The following is a 17,914-nucleotide window of genomic DNA, read 5'->3' on the forward strand; positions in this document are numbered from 1 at the left end:
CATAAACTGGGTGGGTTTCCACGGATATGGGGAGGGTGTTGGCTGCGGAGCCTGGCCTAATGCCAGAATATGTGGCCAACTCACCAGTGTACATGGTCATAAGCTGTACAGGGAGAGGGGTTGGCCACTTGCAGTGGGATCAGGTGCAGGACATGACTGGAGGCCAGGCCCAATGGCCATCCTCCAGCTGCGCACAGGCGAAAGGGCTGGTGAGGGTTGGGTGCACAGACAGACCAGAGGCCAGGTCTTACAGCCAATCCCCAAACAAGTAGAAAGCAGGGGCCCCAAATCGAATAACGAGAGAGATGAGGAGTGACTTACCAGAGGTATAAAGACATCCCTCTCTATTAAGTTAACAAACACACAGACAGATAATCTAAGGATGAATTTTATCAAAAAAAGTCTAATTTATTTATGCTCTACAGAATGATATAACACTTTTAATGCAATAAGGAAATTCACAATAAATGCAAACTAGACGAACCAAACCCCTAATGAATCAATCACACAAATAAAACGAACATGAAGGAGAACACACAGTGCTAAAAGATAGAAAATAGAATAGATAACACACATAGACTCAGACACATCAAGAAAATCAGAAGACAAAACGTAAAAGACCAAGAAACAAATAAGCAATTTCACAAGAAAATGGAGCTTACAAAAACCTAAATATTTACGGATACTATCAAGACATACAATTGAAAACTATATAACCACAGTTTTTTTTGATAACTCAAAAGTCAGGAACCAAACTCCTAATAAGCTAAAATGTCCATATATTTCACAATATTGTTCCTCTTTTCTGTAAAATCCAGTCTGTACTACAGGAACAAATTCACCAAATTGGTTGCATCCAGTCTGGTATGTAGGAAAAGAATTCGCCGACGCGGGTTTCGGTTGATATACACCGCTAATATATTTGATTAAATAGAATCCACCTTCATCAGGGCTTTTAAGATTCCAAATCACATGGAGTCTCCTTCATACCAAGGAAATCAATGATGCAAATGTAAGCCAAATCTTCACTTAATGAATATCACTCCGCAATGGCCAGGATGGCTTCTTATTCATCTGTCATGCCATAGGAATCAAAGCTCGGAAATCTAGATATACGAATTCTCACAGGATGCTGCCGGGCTTGCAAAAATGTAGTCACATTACATCCAATCCCTCCACTGCACAATCCCTCCACTGCATTAGGCTGAAGATCTTTACCGAACCAGAGGCACTTGTGTAACAGCTCAGGCCTTATTATAAATCATATCATTCATTCACTGAATATATGTTTTCTTTTTCACTGAAAGAAAACCAAGGCTGAGGTGCTTGTATAGTGAGGTATGGTAATAAGATAATAAGTAACATTTATAAACGAAAAACAAATAACTGAAATTTACCAGTAATACTTTAGTGAGCTAACTATAACTTGTGGTCCCTCATGCACTGCTACTGATCTAATATATTACATCAAATAACTATAACCTCACTTTAAGCTTGTGTTTTTTACAGTGAAAAACATATATATAGTGAATTAATTATATGACTTATGCTGGTACCCCGCTAAATCATAGCAGCACCCGTGGTTTGAAAATGATAAAGATCAGAGTTCCTGGAGTGACATCTGCATAGGATATTATATGGTTAGCAATGAGTACAAGGGCCTAATTCCCAGTGTAATAAATGCACTGAAGAAGGGCATGCCCTGTAGATGGATGACAGAAATATCGAAGGTAGTTACTTTATTTATGTTTGTAGCATTTTGTTTGTAATTTTCCAAGTGGTTGGCGCCACTCAAGGAAAGATCTTGTGCCGCTCCTGCACTGCGAGGAAATCCTTCCACAAGATGCAGAGGAAATGACGCACAAGGATGAGGAGTGGGCAATGTCTGAGCTGCTCCGAAAATTGGCCTCATACACAAGTATAGCTCCAGTCTGCTTTGTGTCTGCCATTGGCTCTGTGAAGTCCTGCAGATCAGCCAGTCGGACAAACCCCAGGGCTATCCACTGAAGACACACAAAACACACTGTGGGAGCGATAAGGGTGTAGAGCTTGAGTTGATGTTCATAGCACGCTTAAGAAAGCACCGGGCAGTGGTATCAGTGGTCATGAAGTATGTGCAGTAGGCTTCTGTGCATCCACCCCGTACCTACAACAAAGGTGGTTGTGAAGATAAACTTCTCCTACAAGCCAAACAAATATGAGTTTTGTTGCTCAAAAGCATTCAGCTTGAGATATATCCTGTTACTCTCTGCTAGTAACATCCCACACTTATTGAAAATGTAACGCCTGCTGTATCAAACACCTAAATGCATTAAGTAAACTAAATGTCCTTAACAGTACAGTGCATGGCCTCACACGGAAAAACGGAAGCACTTTTGAGCTATCGGGTCCCCCCCCACCCCCTCACACCATATTGGATTCTTGAAGGAAAAAAACATGCAGAGATCAGTTAGTTTATGTTTTCTCCCCACACCCAGGTGGGGAATATGCAAAATATACAGCAGATTGAAGCCTTTACCTTGGCATCTGTTCTATTCAGGAAAACATGAGTTTCCCTCGACCACCACATAACTTCGGATGTGAAAGTGTCTGAAAAAACTTGCACTAACTCCTGCTTTATATGATTCTGACATTAATTCACAAGAATGAAAGAAGCAAAACAATGACAATGGAGAGACATCAGCAAGAGTACATACTGCTCAGATGTTCCAGTATCCAGCCTGTACCCTAATAGTATGATATCTAAAGCAAAGGAAACATAACTCATGGGTTCCACCAAAATATCACGGTTTTTATGTTGACCTGCACTTATATCGACTACCAACTTATTGCCAAGGTAAGCGTTTGTGGAGCTGGAAGAGCAAATCTGTAACTCCCCAATCTAAGTGTACCTTGACAATATGTTGGACTTAGATACTTTGCTGTGAATATAAGTACAAGTAAAGATTACAGACCTCGATGTTTTGACGCACAAATGCTAATCATACCTTGTAAGCAGAACAACATGTTTTTAAACGGCAGCCCCTTATTCATCATTTCTAATCCTAAATATACTGCCATTTCAACTATGTAATTAGGACTGGTACAGCCCTTAAAGCAAATATTGTTCTTACAAGATGCCATTCAGACAAGAGAGCAAAAATAGATGTGAACAGTAAAATGTCTGTGGAATGGAATGTAGATTTGGAATAGAAAGCTAACCCAATTTATGTGCAGGGAGCTTGACTTAGAATGCGTAGTGTACTTGAACCCGTGAATAGAGTAATATGGGTAAAGATGAAGAGCCTCCCATCGTGGAAGGTAGAATTTATATGTAGTTGAATTTGTTGTCTTTTAGTAGCAAGTTCCTCTTGATGCAAGAAGAGATGCAGAACCTCCGCAACAGAATGTTTTAGGAAGCAATGCAGGCCATCTGCTCAGAGGTGGAGCGAGAACTTTTGCACAAAGCTTGGAGTGATACTGTATTTCTTCAGAAAACACAGACTGTGGGTCTAGAAGTTATGTACTGGACTGTATGGCTAAAAGTTCATGGGAGAGCTGGGAGTGATGTGTCTCCTCTTCAGACTTGATTTAGAGTGGGCATGTTAACTCTCTTCAGAAAGGGCACAGAGTTCGGAAGCTCTTGAAAGAGAGGTAGAGCTAAAACTCTAGGAGATGTGGCGCTTACTTAAATGGGAGGCAGAGCTGCAAGACATATCTACCTCTTCATGTGAGCAGCAGAGTTTGAATTAGAAGTGCTGAAGTGCCCTGATTCATCGTTTTCCACCACATAGCAGTATGATGACCTCCTAATAAAGCTTGTTGAAGTTCAGACTGTCAGTCGTATCTTTGGAAACAAGGTCTGCGCAATGTCCATGGACAGAAAAGTCCAATGCACAGATTTGCTGTCCACAAATGGTTAGAAACTTCAAAGCGTTTGAGAGCTACTGCTCAGAACTGAAGTGCCTGATATTGTAGATGTGTCTCATACGTCCAGACTGAAGATGGTCTGAGGCCTAACAAGATGAGACTGTTTCCAGGGACTTCCTAATATATGTACAAATATTTAGGATACAGTCAGTGTACGGAACCAGGCACCTTCATGGGAATCAGTGTCGATGGTTACATTTGCAGTGGTGGGTCCCCTCATTCCACAGTTTGAGCAAGCTACAGGATCTGCTGCTTAACTCACTGGCCTTTGTGCCACTTGGCTATGTGCTCTGGGGCTGAAAGAAAAACAGGTTAAAGTTAGAAAATTAAACAGTAAGTTAAACAATAAGTCACAGGTGAAAATTAAAAGGAAAGAACATGTGACCTTACAGAGATTATGCCTTTTTAAGACCATTTAGATCAGTGGTTCCCAACCTGTGGTCCGGGGACCCCTGGGGGTCCGTGAAGCCTCCTCAGGGGGTCCGCGACTGCTTGGAAAATAAAATAATATTAACAGATTAGGTCCCCAGCTTTCAATAATGACTCAGTGGGGGGGGGGGGGCAGAATCCAATACAAATTCAGTGGGGGTCCCCAGGCTCAGGTAATGATAAAGTGGGGGTCCACAGAAGTCAAAAGGTTGGGAACCACTGATTTAGATGTTAGATGCTAGTCTCCAAGACAGTGTAAGTCTCTCCGCAAGCTGTTGTAATACAATTGCATTTTCGTTAAGAGCAATCCAATTAAATTTTGTAGTGTGTGAAAAGTAAACAGGCATTTTCTAAAAGCAAGGAATGTAGAAATATTTTATTTCTATTTGACGCTATGAGAGAAAGCGAATTGTATATCTATTTTAAATAGGAAAAGTTAATAACTACTAGCTGTATTCATTCGAATTACACTTTGCTTTATCTGAAAGTAACTGCACGTTTGGTGAGAAGAGAAACAACTAACATATTACTCAGTATTCCATTCAACTCCAGTCTTCCATTCAACTGTCCTTATAAGAAGGTACCCAGAAAACAACATAGTAGTACAAACACCTTCAAAGAAAATAATCAAGTTCTCCTTGAAAGGAAACGGCCATCTTAACTGTGAAGAATTCAGAATCTTGAAAAAAAAAACAGTTTTATGGTATTTATTCACTTCGTGGGCGGTCTGGGAATTTCATTGTTTCTGTGTGTTCCCTGCGGACTGTTGTGGAGATGGAAGGATTGTAGGGATAAAGGCATGTTGGGAAGTTAGGCATGAAACACTTGTTCCTGTTTAACTAATTTGAAACTTCTCCAGTTTTCACGTGTTCTTCTGTTTTGTGCATTTTGGAGTTCCAATTAAGGGCTGACATACTCATTATGTGGGTGCTCTCTCCTGGGATGGAAAACGTTTCTCCAATGGGTTTCTCTTTTTTCCTGTGATTAATGCTCTAAATTCATATTCACAGTTTGTCTAACAAGCAGAACAGCAATTTGTGTTTTTCCATGTTTAATACGTTTAATAATGTAAAACAAAACGGAAGTCGTGAGCTTTCAGGTGTCTAATCCAAGCTGAGGTGATTGGCACAATTCTTGACTTCTACCCACGTTAACTACTTCATTACATGTATGTACGAGGAGCAACTTAATTTTCAGATAAAGGATTCTAGATATGAAGATGTTACTTGCCTAGCAGTTTGCAAGACGATGCTTATTTCACGTGCAATGTGGCTGTGAAAATGAAGAAAGTTAGAAACAGAGTATTGGGCCCAAGCAGCAATCTGACCCCTGGGCTTCAATACTGATTCCATGGATTCCATCCAGGAACAATCCCAATCCAAGCACAAAACAGGCCTACGAATATATATTTCATAGGGTGTGCGAAATTTGCATATTTTGCTTTCGTGTAGTTACATGAAATTGCAGAAACGTTACGCATAATTACATGTAAATATATAAAAAGCAAAACCCGAATTTGGTGAAATATTTTAGTACAAAATGTGTCCTTGCACCCACTTTGGACATAAGGGCACATTTTTTTCAACACAAATAGTGCACAAACACGAGTGCCGCAAACAGCAGCTACAACACTGAGTAACCGTGTAATTTGGGGAATTCCGTGTAACTTTCGTAACACAACATTTTCGAAAATACAGCCAAATACTGCAATTTTTGCCTGGGCCAAATTTCAAGACTACTGAGCTCCAAAATAACCGTCTACTATTGTTCTATCACCCTAAGCTGATATTCGTTTCCAGTTCTTCCATTAAAGATTCTGTAGTATCCATGTGAGTTAAAGTGACGTTTGCAACCTTCATATTTATGTCGGGGATATTTGAAGTTGTTATCGGCATCAACGAGACTCTAGATCAGGCTGTCCCCCTGCGTGCTAAGGAGCAACAGAGGCCGGGTGAGAACTAACCAGTGACGTAACAAAGACCCCCGCAGCCGCCGTGGTGGTGGTGGTGGGGTGGCTTGGGGGAGAGGGCCCGGGCTCCAGGGGGCTCCCTGGCGGGGCCCTGACTGAGTCCAGGGGGATTTTGATACTGTGCTTAAATCACCATAATAGTGCTGTTATGTCCTGGTTCGCAGCGCTACACAATATGATGGAGGAGGATCGATGAGAATGCGCTCAGGTTACATTAGTGGGCTGTTATGTGTTATTCTGCAGGATCCATGTTGGGGTTATGGTGATTAACATAAACTGTTAATCCTGTGCTGGGTACATCAATTAGGACAACCACTTTGTGGTTCTTATGGGTCTAGAGAGGATACAGAGTGCAGAGATCTGCCTGGATGGCGTGTATTGAAGCCAACTCTTTAACTAGTTGTTCTTGTGCTCTAAGAACTGTAATACTTTCAGTGTCTATTTGGAAACTGCTGAGGGAAGGGAGGGTGACATGAAGGAGTGGACTGTATTAAAGTCCTACAAGATGCCCTGTGTGGTAGGACTCTTCGGGTATTGGTACCAGTTAATTTCAGAACGGAGAGGTTTAGATTGACGCTTGCAGCGTTACGATTGTAGATTAAGGCCCATATTTATACTTTTTGACGCTAAACTGCGCTAACGCAGTTTAGCGTAAAAAATTTTAGCGCCGTCTAACGCCATTCTGAAGCGCCATGCGGGCGCCGTATTTATGGAATGGCGTTAGCCGGCGCTAGCAGACCGGCGCTGCCTGGTGTGCGTGGAAAAAAACTACGTAGACCAGGCAGCGCCGGCGTAGGGGGAAAATGGCGTTAGGGCGTCTTAAAATGGGGCAAGTCAGGTTGAGGCAAAAAAATCGCCTCAACCCAATTTGCGCCATTATTTTCGACGCCCAGACGCCATTTAAATGACTCCTGTCTTAGTAAAGACAGGAGTCATGCCCCCTTGCCCAATGGCCATGCCCAGGGGACTTATGTCCCCTGGGCATGGTCATTGGGCATAGTGGCATGTAGGGGGGCACAAATAAGGCCGCCCTATGCCACCCAAAAAAAATTAAAAAATATAAAAAATTATACTTACCTGAACTTACCTGAATGTCCCTGGGGTGGGTCCCTCCATCCTTGGGTGTCCTCCTGGGTGGGCAGGGGTGGCAGGGGGGGTCCCTGGGGGCAGGGGAGGGCACCTGTGGGCTCATTTTGAGCCCACAGGCCCCTTAACGCCTACCCTGACCCAGGCGTTAAATAGTGGCGCAAATGCGGGTTTTTTTGACCCGCCACCTCCCGGGCGTGATTTTTGCCCGGGAGTATAAATACGACGCATTTGCGTCGCCGTCATTTTTTTAGACGGGAACGCCTTCCTTGCATCTCATTAACGCAAGGAAGGCGTTCACGCAAAAAAATGACGCTATTTGCCCATACTTTGGCGCTAGACGCGTCTAACGCCAAAGTATAAATATGGCGTTAGTTTTGCGCCGAATTTGCGTCGAAAAAAACGACGCTAATTCGGCGCAAACGGAGTATAAATACGGGCCTAAGTGTGTTGTGATGAAGTAGATGTCTTGTAAAAATTTGGAATGTCCAATGCGTGTTACCCAAAAGAAACACTGATATTCCTTGAGTTTCCTCCCACAAACATGGGCACTTTACCTCACATATTACAGCGATGCTATTGTAGGTCCAACATCTTCATGTTTAATGGCAATCCTAAATGGGGATTAGTTGCCATGTTCCCTTTTATAGGCTTGCCATAAACAAGCAGGTGAGACATGGAAAGTACTTTTCTAGGTAGTAAATTAAACCACGTTGTCTCACTGTACAAATCATAGTCTCACATCTCATAACTAGAAGTAACACATTTAATTAGCAATTATACTATATGCAAAAGTAAAGGTAAAATAAAATGTGTCTAGCTCCTTATTCTTAAAAGATGTACTTTCCTTTGATTAATAAAATAATCACATCAAATCAATCCTCAAAAATCCATCACTAGATCCAACCAATGTGGCCAATTACAAGTTCATCGGCGACACCCAGCAGCCAGCAAAACTTTTCCTCTTCTCATTAGCACACTCACAGTCCACTTTGAGACACACACATTCTTCTTGGGTCCAGCCCAACTAAGATCCAGTCAATGAGGGGAACCGGATCCTTACTGCTCCCCAGTCTACATTGCCCCCTACACTATATAACACATGCTTGGTACCATTAAATCCTTTCCTTGTTTCTGTACCACATCCAACCAGCTTGTCTGCCTCCACGAGGTCAATATCCGGATATCTAGAAGCCATAGAAACTCAACCAAGTCAAAACCGAACTCCTCATATGCAACAAACTAGAAGAAGCAACACTGACTCCAATCTCTACTCTGGCCAAATAGCACGTGACCTGCTCACTCCATGAAGTTAGTTAGGAGTGCAGGTGTAACCATGGGCCCTTATGTCACCAAAGAGCCACACGCCAACAAAGTGGCCCCAACATTCAACTTTCATTGTTGCACTCTCTGCTACATACTACCCTACTTTGCATAACCCTGGAGGTAAGAGGCAAAGATTAAGCTAATTTTCTCAAATCCCTATATCATGGTACACTACTACTTGATTTACTACCAAACCTTACAAATCACGAGAAGAATCCAAAGTGGCCAGAATGCTCATACCAGGGAGTACCAGTCAAGAACAGGAAACCAACACTGATACAAAAACTCAGGTTGACAGGCACCCGGCCAGTCAAGTTGAAAACCCTTTGGGGCAGATTTAAGGAAAGTGGGACTGCACCCAGTACCCAAATACCCGCTGACGACATATTCTCAAATTTAAAAAAAACAGTGCCCTAGGGAACAATGTCATCTCCAAAATGACAGGCTTCACAACATGCTGTGATTGCAGAAAATAGATGTTGGTCACAGACCCGCATAAGAATTTTCTCTGGTATCTGGGTTTGTCCCTTGTGTAAGTCCCACTCTTGCCCCAGGTCGAATGACCATTTGGAACCTGGCCTGGGTCCAATACAGAACAGACTCTGTCACAGATGCCTACTTCGATGCCTGGACATGCACCAAGTTATCAATCATTGATGTCGGTGCTGACATCATCGGAATAGGACCCGATTCTGATCCCAATGTCTGGCTCCAAACTGACTTCAGCCCGATCTTGACCAATGTTGCACTACAAAATCAATAAAGCTCAAATGGTCATAATACAGCCTGATTCTGCACTGATGCTTCCGCCACAGCAGTTGTGCCAAAGGAGGCTCCATTATCTTTTCAGCCCTAACTCTGAAGAGACCAGAGCGACATGATGATGGATGATGGTGGTGTAGGGGATGGTGATCGTCCCTATTATCATGATGTTGACAGTTTTTATATGGATTTACAAGATCCCAGTGGCCTTGATACTTCCCCCGATATGTGGCTGGACTCGTCCCTTTTTTTGGTGAATGAGAGAGTGTATCATTTTTGGTTGTGATCCTAAAGGCAGCTGAGGCCCAGGATTCGCAGTTGCTTTCTGCTGAGACCAAGACTAAAGTCCTGACAGAAATTCTACAGCCTGGGACGCGAGTGTGTGAGCCCTTGCTACCTTTCAAGGAGGTCCTCACTGATACACTAATGGGCACTTGTTCAAAGTTCTGTTCCTGCCTGCCAGTGAATAGGCAGGTGGTCCAGCATCACAGAGCGGCACCTGATTTGCTCACCCACATCCTATGTCAGAGAATCTGGCAGTGCAGGCTTCAATCAGTAAAGTTAAGCCTAATTCTTTCCCCAAAACTCGACAGGCTTTTCCTCCAAAATACTGTATTTATGTGACCCATAGAGCAATATAAATGGCCTTGCATGTTCCTTGTAAACACAAGTCAATTGTCTGTTTTCAATTTCCTATATGTAGCCAAGGTCACTGGAATCCTGTGATTCTGTAGTTACCGCATTTTCTACATAATTTCTGATTTATTACCCACGCCATTCAATTCATCATCTATTGCATTATTTTCAGGTTTAAAAAAAAAAATGTGCTTCTGGCTCAAATTGCTCAAAGTTTACTTGAGAAGCACGACAGTTGGTGTAGCACAGTGGCAGACCCTATCAAAGTTAAACTGGTTACCTTTCCACTTGCTGATTTATATATTCAGGTGTTAAACTCGTACTAATGGCATGAAACCATTGCCCAGCCAGTGTTAGCGTTTGTTAAAATTACAAAATAGAAAAATAATGCAGTCACAAAATGTGCTGCATAAGTCTATATAATTCCAGTGCACCTACATATAGTGCTTCCTCCAAAGTAATAAGTATAATGTCAGTACCTCAGATATCTATTTTCAGATGTGCATGCTGTTATCATTCAAAACACTATTATCTAATCACTTATTATATAGCCGTCCATGCTCATCCATTAAAGCTCACATCGCTGGATAACCATAAATGGCATACAGTGTCTGCCAACTGACATTCATGATCTACCACGCTCATCAGAGGCCATAGTGACAATATAATACATGGAATTCTGCAATCCTTTTATAAAAACACCTGTCTCTAATTTCTTTATATCTGGCCACTTGTGAAGCATCCAGTCACTGATTATAAAGAAACGACGTCAGAACTCAACTGTAATAAGTGATTACACTCCAGTTTTGATGTCACAATGTTTGCTGTCAGAGTCAGCAGCCGAGATGAAAGACAGGTCAGGTCACGGAGCAGCTGTTTAAAGCAACGAAAATGAAATGTATGGCCTTGTTCCTCTAAATGGTTATGGAACTTCTATGTGACTTGCAATATCCTTATAATGTACGGCAAGGGGCATTTTATCTCTTATGTCACAATCACTAGGTCACATCATGAGTGTTTACCATTCACTCTCTGTAATATTATATTATTTAGCCCCAGAGGAAACTATGGAATAAGTTTTGCTTCCTTCCATATAATATCCCAAAGCATTGTTTACTTTGCACCATATTTACCTTTTGGTGACCAGAGAACCTGACTAGACGTACTCTGCACAGCATCTTGCTTTGGAGAATTTGTATGTTACCAAGACTTTGCTGATGATGGCTGTTAGGGCCAAGGTTCTAGGTTCAGTCCCATTTATGTATAAGGGGAAGAAGTTTGTTACCACATCATTTGGTTCACATAGTTCATGGGAAGCTGAAAAGACATATTACGTTAATTATAGAGAAAGGATATGTGCTTGTAGAGTTTGCAGATAGAATTGTTTTTGTAGGAAATTCTATAATTATAGTATGGACAGCAACTCCCTGTTTGTCTTGAAGACAATTAATGGGACTGGAAAAGGTTTAGTTTAGTTTATGGGATTTAAAGAGCGCATGACTACCCGGAGGCCTCCCAGTGCTGATGGAGGATCACTAGGCAATAGAAACAAGACTATACGGGGAACAGTACAGTTTTCAGTTTTCTACAAAAGGAAAGTTCAGACATATCAGGGCGAAGCTCTACGGAGAGGGAGTTCCAGATTTTAGCTGCTCTGCAGGCGAAGGATCTACCCCTATCTAGGTTTCTTAGCACAAAAGGAGTTGATTAGAAGAGCTGATGAAGATCTGAGTGTTCTCCGAGGGGTATAGAGTGTAATCATTCACCTGAGAAAAACCAGGCCCTTATTTCAAAGGGCTCGGTGTACAAAACACATAGCTTTAAAGATGATGCGCTGTTCAACAGGAAACCAGTGGAAAGAAGCCAAGGCTGGGATGGCAGACAAATGTCTGGGGTGTCCGGAAGTAGGCGAGCCTCAGCATTCTGCACCACTTGTAGTCTCTTTAGGACATAAGAGAGGGAGCTCAGGAATAAAACATTCCCATAGTCAAGACGTGATAGTATCAGAGCCTTTGTGAGGAGTCTTTTGGCTGAGAATGGAAGAAGCTTAAAGATTTTCCTGATAGTTCTTAGGAAAGCAAAGCAGGTAGCTGCCAGTTTCTTGGAATGACATTCCATTGCAAGGTGAGGGTCTAAGCAGAACCCTGGCTCTTTATAGTTTCTTTTGGTGGGGGAAGTTCTTTAAACCAATCCACAACTAGAAAAGGCGACTTAAGTAAGGAAGAGTTCCCAACCATCATAACTTCTGTTTTCTCATTGTTGAGCTTGAGTTTGATATCTGCCATCCATTTGGCAACATCTGAAAGACAGGAGGATAAAGTGGCCTGTTCTAGGCTAGCCTTAGCAGAGAAGGAAAAGACCAACTGAGTATCATCTGCAAAGGATACCAAGGATAGTCCATACAGTTCAATAATTCTTGCCAGGAGAGACATATTGGGGGTCATTCTGACCCCGGCGGTAAAAACCGCTGGGGCCGGGGTCGGCGGTAGCACCGCCAACAGGCTGGCGGTGCTCCGCCGGGCATTCTGACCGCGGCGGTACAGCCGCGGCCAGAAGCGGAAAGCCGGCGGTGTACCGCCGACTTTCCGCTGCCCATGGGAATCCGCCATGGCGGCGCAGCTGCGCCGCCATGGGGATTCCGACCCCCTCACCGCCATCCTGTTCCTGGCGGTTCCGCCCGCCAGGAACAGGATGGCGGTGAGGGGTGTCGTGGGGCCCCCGTAAGAGGGCCCCACTTTGTATTTCAGTGTCTGCTTTGCAGACACTGAAATACGCGACGGGTGCCACTGCACCCGTCGCACATCCTCCACTCCGCCGGCTCCATTCGGAGCCGGCATCCTCATGGAGGGGTGTTTCCCACTGGGCTGGCGGGCGGCCTTTTGGCGGTCGCCCGCCAGCCCAGTGGGAAACCCAGAATACCCGCGGCGGTCTTTTGACCGCGCAGCGGTATTCTGGCGGTTCCCTCCAGGCGCGCGGCTCCCGCCGCCCGCCGGGGTCAGAATGACCCCCATAGATGTTAAAAAAGAGTAGGGCTCAAAGAGGAGCCCGGCGGCACCCCACAACTGAGGGGCAAAGAGTTGGAAAAAATGGATCGGTCTAGGACTTGAAAGGTCCTATCTTTCAAGAAGGCGGAAAGCCACTCAAAAGAGATCCCTACAAATTCCATCTGAGATATTCCGTGTAATAGTATATTGTGATCCACAGTATTTAATGCGGCACTCAGATCTAAAAGAATAATTGCTGCATAGCTGCCTGTGTCCAGGCTTTGACGAATGTCTTCTGTAACAGCCAAAAGGGCAGATTCTGTGCTATGTAGAGGTATACAGTCTATCTGGGTATGGTGTAGAAGATTGTAAAACTCGAGAAAGCCTGAGACTTGTTTGTTGACATGTTTTTCGATGGTTTTAGATTCTATTGGAAGAAGAGTAATTGGTCTATAATTGCTCAGTAAAATCGGATAGAGCGTAGGCTTTTTTAGTAGAGGTTTAATGATGGCATGTTTCCAACTTTGTGGAGGCTGACCAGAAACAAGAGAGTTATTAAGACCTTGGTTAGGACAGGCACTGTGACGTCCGAGCCTTGGACTAATATAGACAGTGGGGCAGGATCAAGAGGAGAGCCTGATTTTATAGTACCTAGAAGATTGACTACTAGGTCCTCCGTCAGGGGCTGAAAGACTGAGAAGGTGACTCTCGGAGGGTCTTGGATTGTCATTTTGGCCTCTTGGGAAGAGTTGTGGGAAAAGGTTAGTTTGATATTGAGTTTCCCTTGAAAAAAACCTGCTAGATTATTACTAAGCTCCAAAGAGGCTTGAGTTGAAATGCATGGAGAGGGGTCTTGGGTCAATTCTTTAAAAATTGAAAAGATCTCTTAAGGGGAATTAGCAGATTGTTCTATTCTAGAGGTCTAGTACGTTCCCTGTGCGGCTTTAATTTCCCCCTGATAGGATCGAATCGCTATCCTATATTCGCACTTGGAATCGTCGTCATAGGTTTTCCTCCATTTCATTTCTAGCTGCTTACATTTCTTTTTTCACTGCTGTAGCTTAGGGGAGAACCAAGATGGCTTCTTGGTGTGAACAATATTATGGACAGTGTTAGCCGGTAGTATGATATCAAGGGAGTTAGAGATCCATTTTTTGAATATCTCTGCTGACCAGGACTCATTAATGGAGAAGGATGGACTATGAAGTTCTAGCGTATCTATCCAGTCTTTACAACTTAACTTGGACCAATAGCACTGAGTTGTGGTGCTAGATAGAGGCTGTGTGGGCACAGAAGAAGGGGGAAGTAAAAGCGAAATTAAGAAATGATCGGACCATACCAGAAGAAGCGGGGGCAGGGCTGATAAATTTAAGAAGTGACTAAACACCAAATCAATGGTGTGTCCTTTAATATGCATGGGGCCAAGGATCAGCTGTACCCAATCTAAGGCCGCCAGATCCAGAAGCAGAGTTTTTGCCGAATTATTGTATTCATCATCTGCATGAATATTAAAATCACCCAAAATGGTGAAGTTAGAGTTCGTACAGGAACAAAATCTGCTATCACTTCTGGTAGGACCTGAAGGAATTTCCTCTCAGGACCAGGGGGACAATAAATCAGTATTCCAGAGAGGGTAAAAGTAGCATTGATTGCTAAAGAGGAACATAGACTTTCACTGTCAGGAATAGACAGGGTTTGAGTAGAACAGTTGATGGATTTTTTTATAAATGATTGCAACTCCTCCTCCCTTGGAGTGGAGTCTGTCTAATCGGTGTATAAAAGAATCCTGGGGTAGGGCCGTGGCTATATCAGGGGAAGAATCCTCGGATTGCCAGGTTTCTTTTAAAAATAAAGACTCAGGGGCAAGGTCAGTTAATAGAGAGTAAATGTGGAATTTGTGTGCAGACAAGGAACAACAGTTGACTAGCAGGATTTTACCACTTGCACCCAAATTATTCCTTTGCTGAAATGGAGAATGAAGCTGAGGAGTCCAGTGACACACATTGCAAGATATAATGGGAGTGTCCAAGTTTAAAGAATGTTTGCAGGGATATGGAGTATAATTCCTGAAGGCTAACAATTGAAGGGCTGAACAAACTAGCCTTTCAGGAGTACCCTGTTTAGCATTCCTGGTCCCTGGTCTTGGCAGGGCGCGGACGGGAACAGACGGGCTTGCCTTAGCAGCACCCGCTTCATCAAGCCCTTTATAGTGGACCAGAGCTGCAGCCTTAAAAGACTAGACCGCCTCCCAAAATGGTGGCGCTAGTTGGGGCAGGAAGAAGAGTAAAACATGGCTGTCTTAATGAGGAAGAGAAGCCTCGAAAAGCCACAGAGCACGGGCATAAGTTGTGGGAATAAAGGCTAAGAACAGTTTCAATAAAATTCTATATTAAAAAATAGGGCAACACCATATATTGCACTGTTGTAACAAGGTAAGGTCGAGTACCTTCAATCTAATGATCCGCTGCGAACCCGCTTCAACAAGCCCTTTATAGTGGGCCAGAGTTGCATCCTGAAAAAACTAGACCACCGCCCAAAATTGCAGCGCTAGTTGGGGCAGGAAGAAGAGTAAAAATAAATGACGGTCTTAATGAGGACGAAAAGCCTCGAAATGCCACTGGACACGGGCATAAGTTGTGGGAATAAAGTCTAAAAATAGTTTCAATAAAATTCTATATTAAAAAATAGAGCAACACCATAAGTTGCACTGTTGTAACAAGGTAAGGTCGAGTACCTTCAATCTAATGATCCACTGTACACTGTGTACTGAAGTTGGTTGGCAAAGAAGGAGTGGTTGAGGAAGCATGGTATATGTGCAGATTTGAGAAGTTTTGAAGAAACGGTCAACAGAGGTTGAAGATGTGTTGGAGATACTTTGAAAGGTTAGTCACTTTTAAGATCATTTGTTGGCTAAACCACGGGTATGAAGCAGAATAATAATCCATTCCACCACTGAGTTTGGGAGCTAGAATAAGTGGTTACCAATCCCCATGCATGTGAACGGTTGCAGTCAACTTGAAGTTACGAGAAAAGTCTTGAAAAACTTGCTTTATGCAATATGGAACTTTTTACCAAGCTGAGCAGCGGCATTTAGGTGGAAATTTACAAGGTGCTAGTGCCACCTTGCACTGCCCTAGCGTAATTTTTTTTACACTAAGGCGGTGTTAAGGAGGCCTTACTCCTGAGCCGTATATTCAAAGTAGTGCAATACCTGCATTGAACCACTTTATAAACCCTTGCGCCACATTATGCCTGCGCAAGGCATAATGTATGAAAGGGGGGGCGTTCTGACGCAGGGAGGCCCGTAAAAATGGCACAGTGAAATTTATAACATTTCACTGCACCATTTTTTACATCATTTTTAGTGCTTACTCAAACCAGGCGTTACAATGACACACCCATTTCAATCAATGGGCCTCCCTGTGCTTTGCTGCACTAGCGTCAAAACCTTTGAGGCTAGTGCAGCAAAGGGCCACAACAGTGTCAAAAATGCTGATGCTTGATAGATGCGGGGCGTGGCATTTTGCTTGCTAAGATGGCAGCACATTAAAGAGGCTTCCGTATTTTGATAGCGATTACCCCAATATCCGACATTAATCTGGGTGCATCCTGACACGGTCTCCCCCTGCAGGGTGAGGGGATCGTGCAGAGCGAAAAGGGGAGCGCAGAGTGAAGAAGTGAAGAAGAGGAAGAAGATGGAGTCAAGACGGAATGGTGTGGACCCTGAGCAGCCGGCTAAACGAAGCGTGGGTCGCGCACCAGAGACAGGAGCCGGGACCGAATCGAAAGAGGACCAGGCCGGAAAGGGTGGTGCGCTGCTTGTGCAGCCTGAAGAGGGAGCAGGAGGCACAGGAATTGAGAGTGTTGGACCAGCGGCCGACCAGCAGAAGAGCAGGAGAGCGCGAGGCCCGCCCGAGCTCCTGAGAAGAAGCGGCGGTGAGTGGCCTCACCTGAGGGGCCCTATTGCGGCGGCAGAGACGGCCAGAGAGAGTTGCAAGCGATTGAGGTCTCAGCGGAGGTGAGGTGGCAGCCGAGAGGTAAGTTTGATCGACGAGGTGGTGGGGGAGCGGCTGCAGCGAGGAAACGGGAAGGCCCAGCAGAGAGGCAGTGAGTGAGGGCTGATCCCATGAGTGTGCTCCCGGCCTGGGACTACAATCGGAGCAGGAGGTCCTGGGTTTGAGCGTGTAAGACCGTTGGCCGGCCAGCAGAACAGCAGGAGAGCGCAAGACTCGCCTGAGCTTCCGAGAAGAAGCAGCAGTGAGGGGCTTCACTTGAGGGGCCCTATTGCGGTGGCAGAGATGGCCAGAGAGAGTTGCAAGCGATCGAGGTCTCAGCAGAGGTGAAGTGGCAGCCGAGACGTCAGTTTGATCGACGAGGTGGTGGGGGAGTGGCTGCAGCGAGGAGACAGGGAGGCCCGGCAGAGGCAGTGAGTGAGGGCTGGTCCCATGAGTGTGCTCCAGGCCTGGGACTACAATCAGAGCAGGAGGTGCTTGGTTTGAGCATGTAAGACCGGCGGCCTGCAGGCAGAAGAGCAGACAAGCGCAAGGCCCGCCCATGCTCACAAGGAGAAGCAGCAGAGATTGGCCTCACCTGGTGAGGGGCCATATTGTGGTGGCAGGGACAGCCAGAGAGCGGTGTGAGAGATTGAGGCCTGAGTGGAGGTGAGGTGGCGGCCGAGAGGCCTGTGTGATCGATGAGATGGTGGGGGAGTAGCTGCAGCGAGGAAATAGGATGGCCCGGATGAGAAGCAGAGAGCGAGAGATGGTCCCATGAGTGTGATCCGGGCCTGGGACTACAGTTGAGAGTAAACAGA

The 17,914-nt window shown here is 44.5% G+C and overlaps 1 protein-coding gene across 3 annotated transcripts in view; it reads right to left on the minus strand.

Annotated features, from left to right (window-relative positions):
- Positions 1-374: 374 nt before the first annotated feature.
- Positions 375-17,914, minus strand: part of LOC138268133 (C-type lectin domain family 18 member A-like) — a 192,547-nt gene continuing 175,007 nt past the window's right edge. For 2 of the 3 annotated variants that reach the window (XM_069217542.1, XM_069217544.1), the window contains one exon: positions 375-4,205. In XM_069217542.1, coding sequence (XP_069073643.1) covers positions 4,168-4,205 — 38 coding nt within the window. In that variant the 3' untranslated portion in view covers positions 375-4,167. The remainder of the gene's footprint in view (positions 4,206-17,914) is intronic. The other variant, XM_069217543.1, reaches the window with a different exon arrangement.

This window comes from Pleurodeles waltl, chromosome 12, assembly GCF_031143425.1.
Source record: "Pleurodeles waltl isolate 20211129_DDA chromosome 12, aPleWal1.hap1.20221129, whole genome shotgun sequence".
NCBI classification, from domain to species: Eukaryota; Metazoa; Chordata; class Amphibia; order Caudata; family Salamandridae; genus Pleurodeles; species Pleurodeles waltl.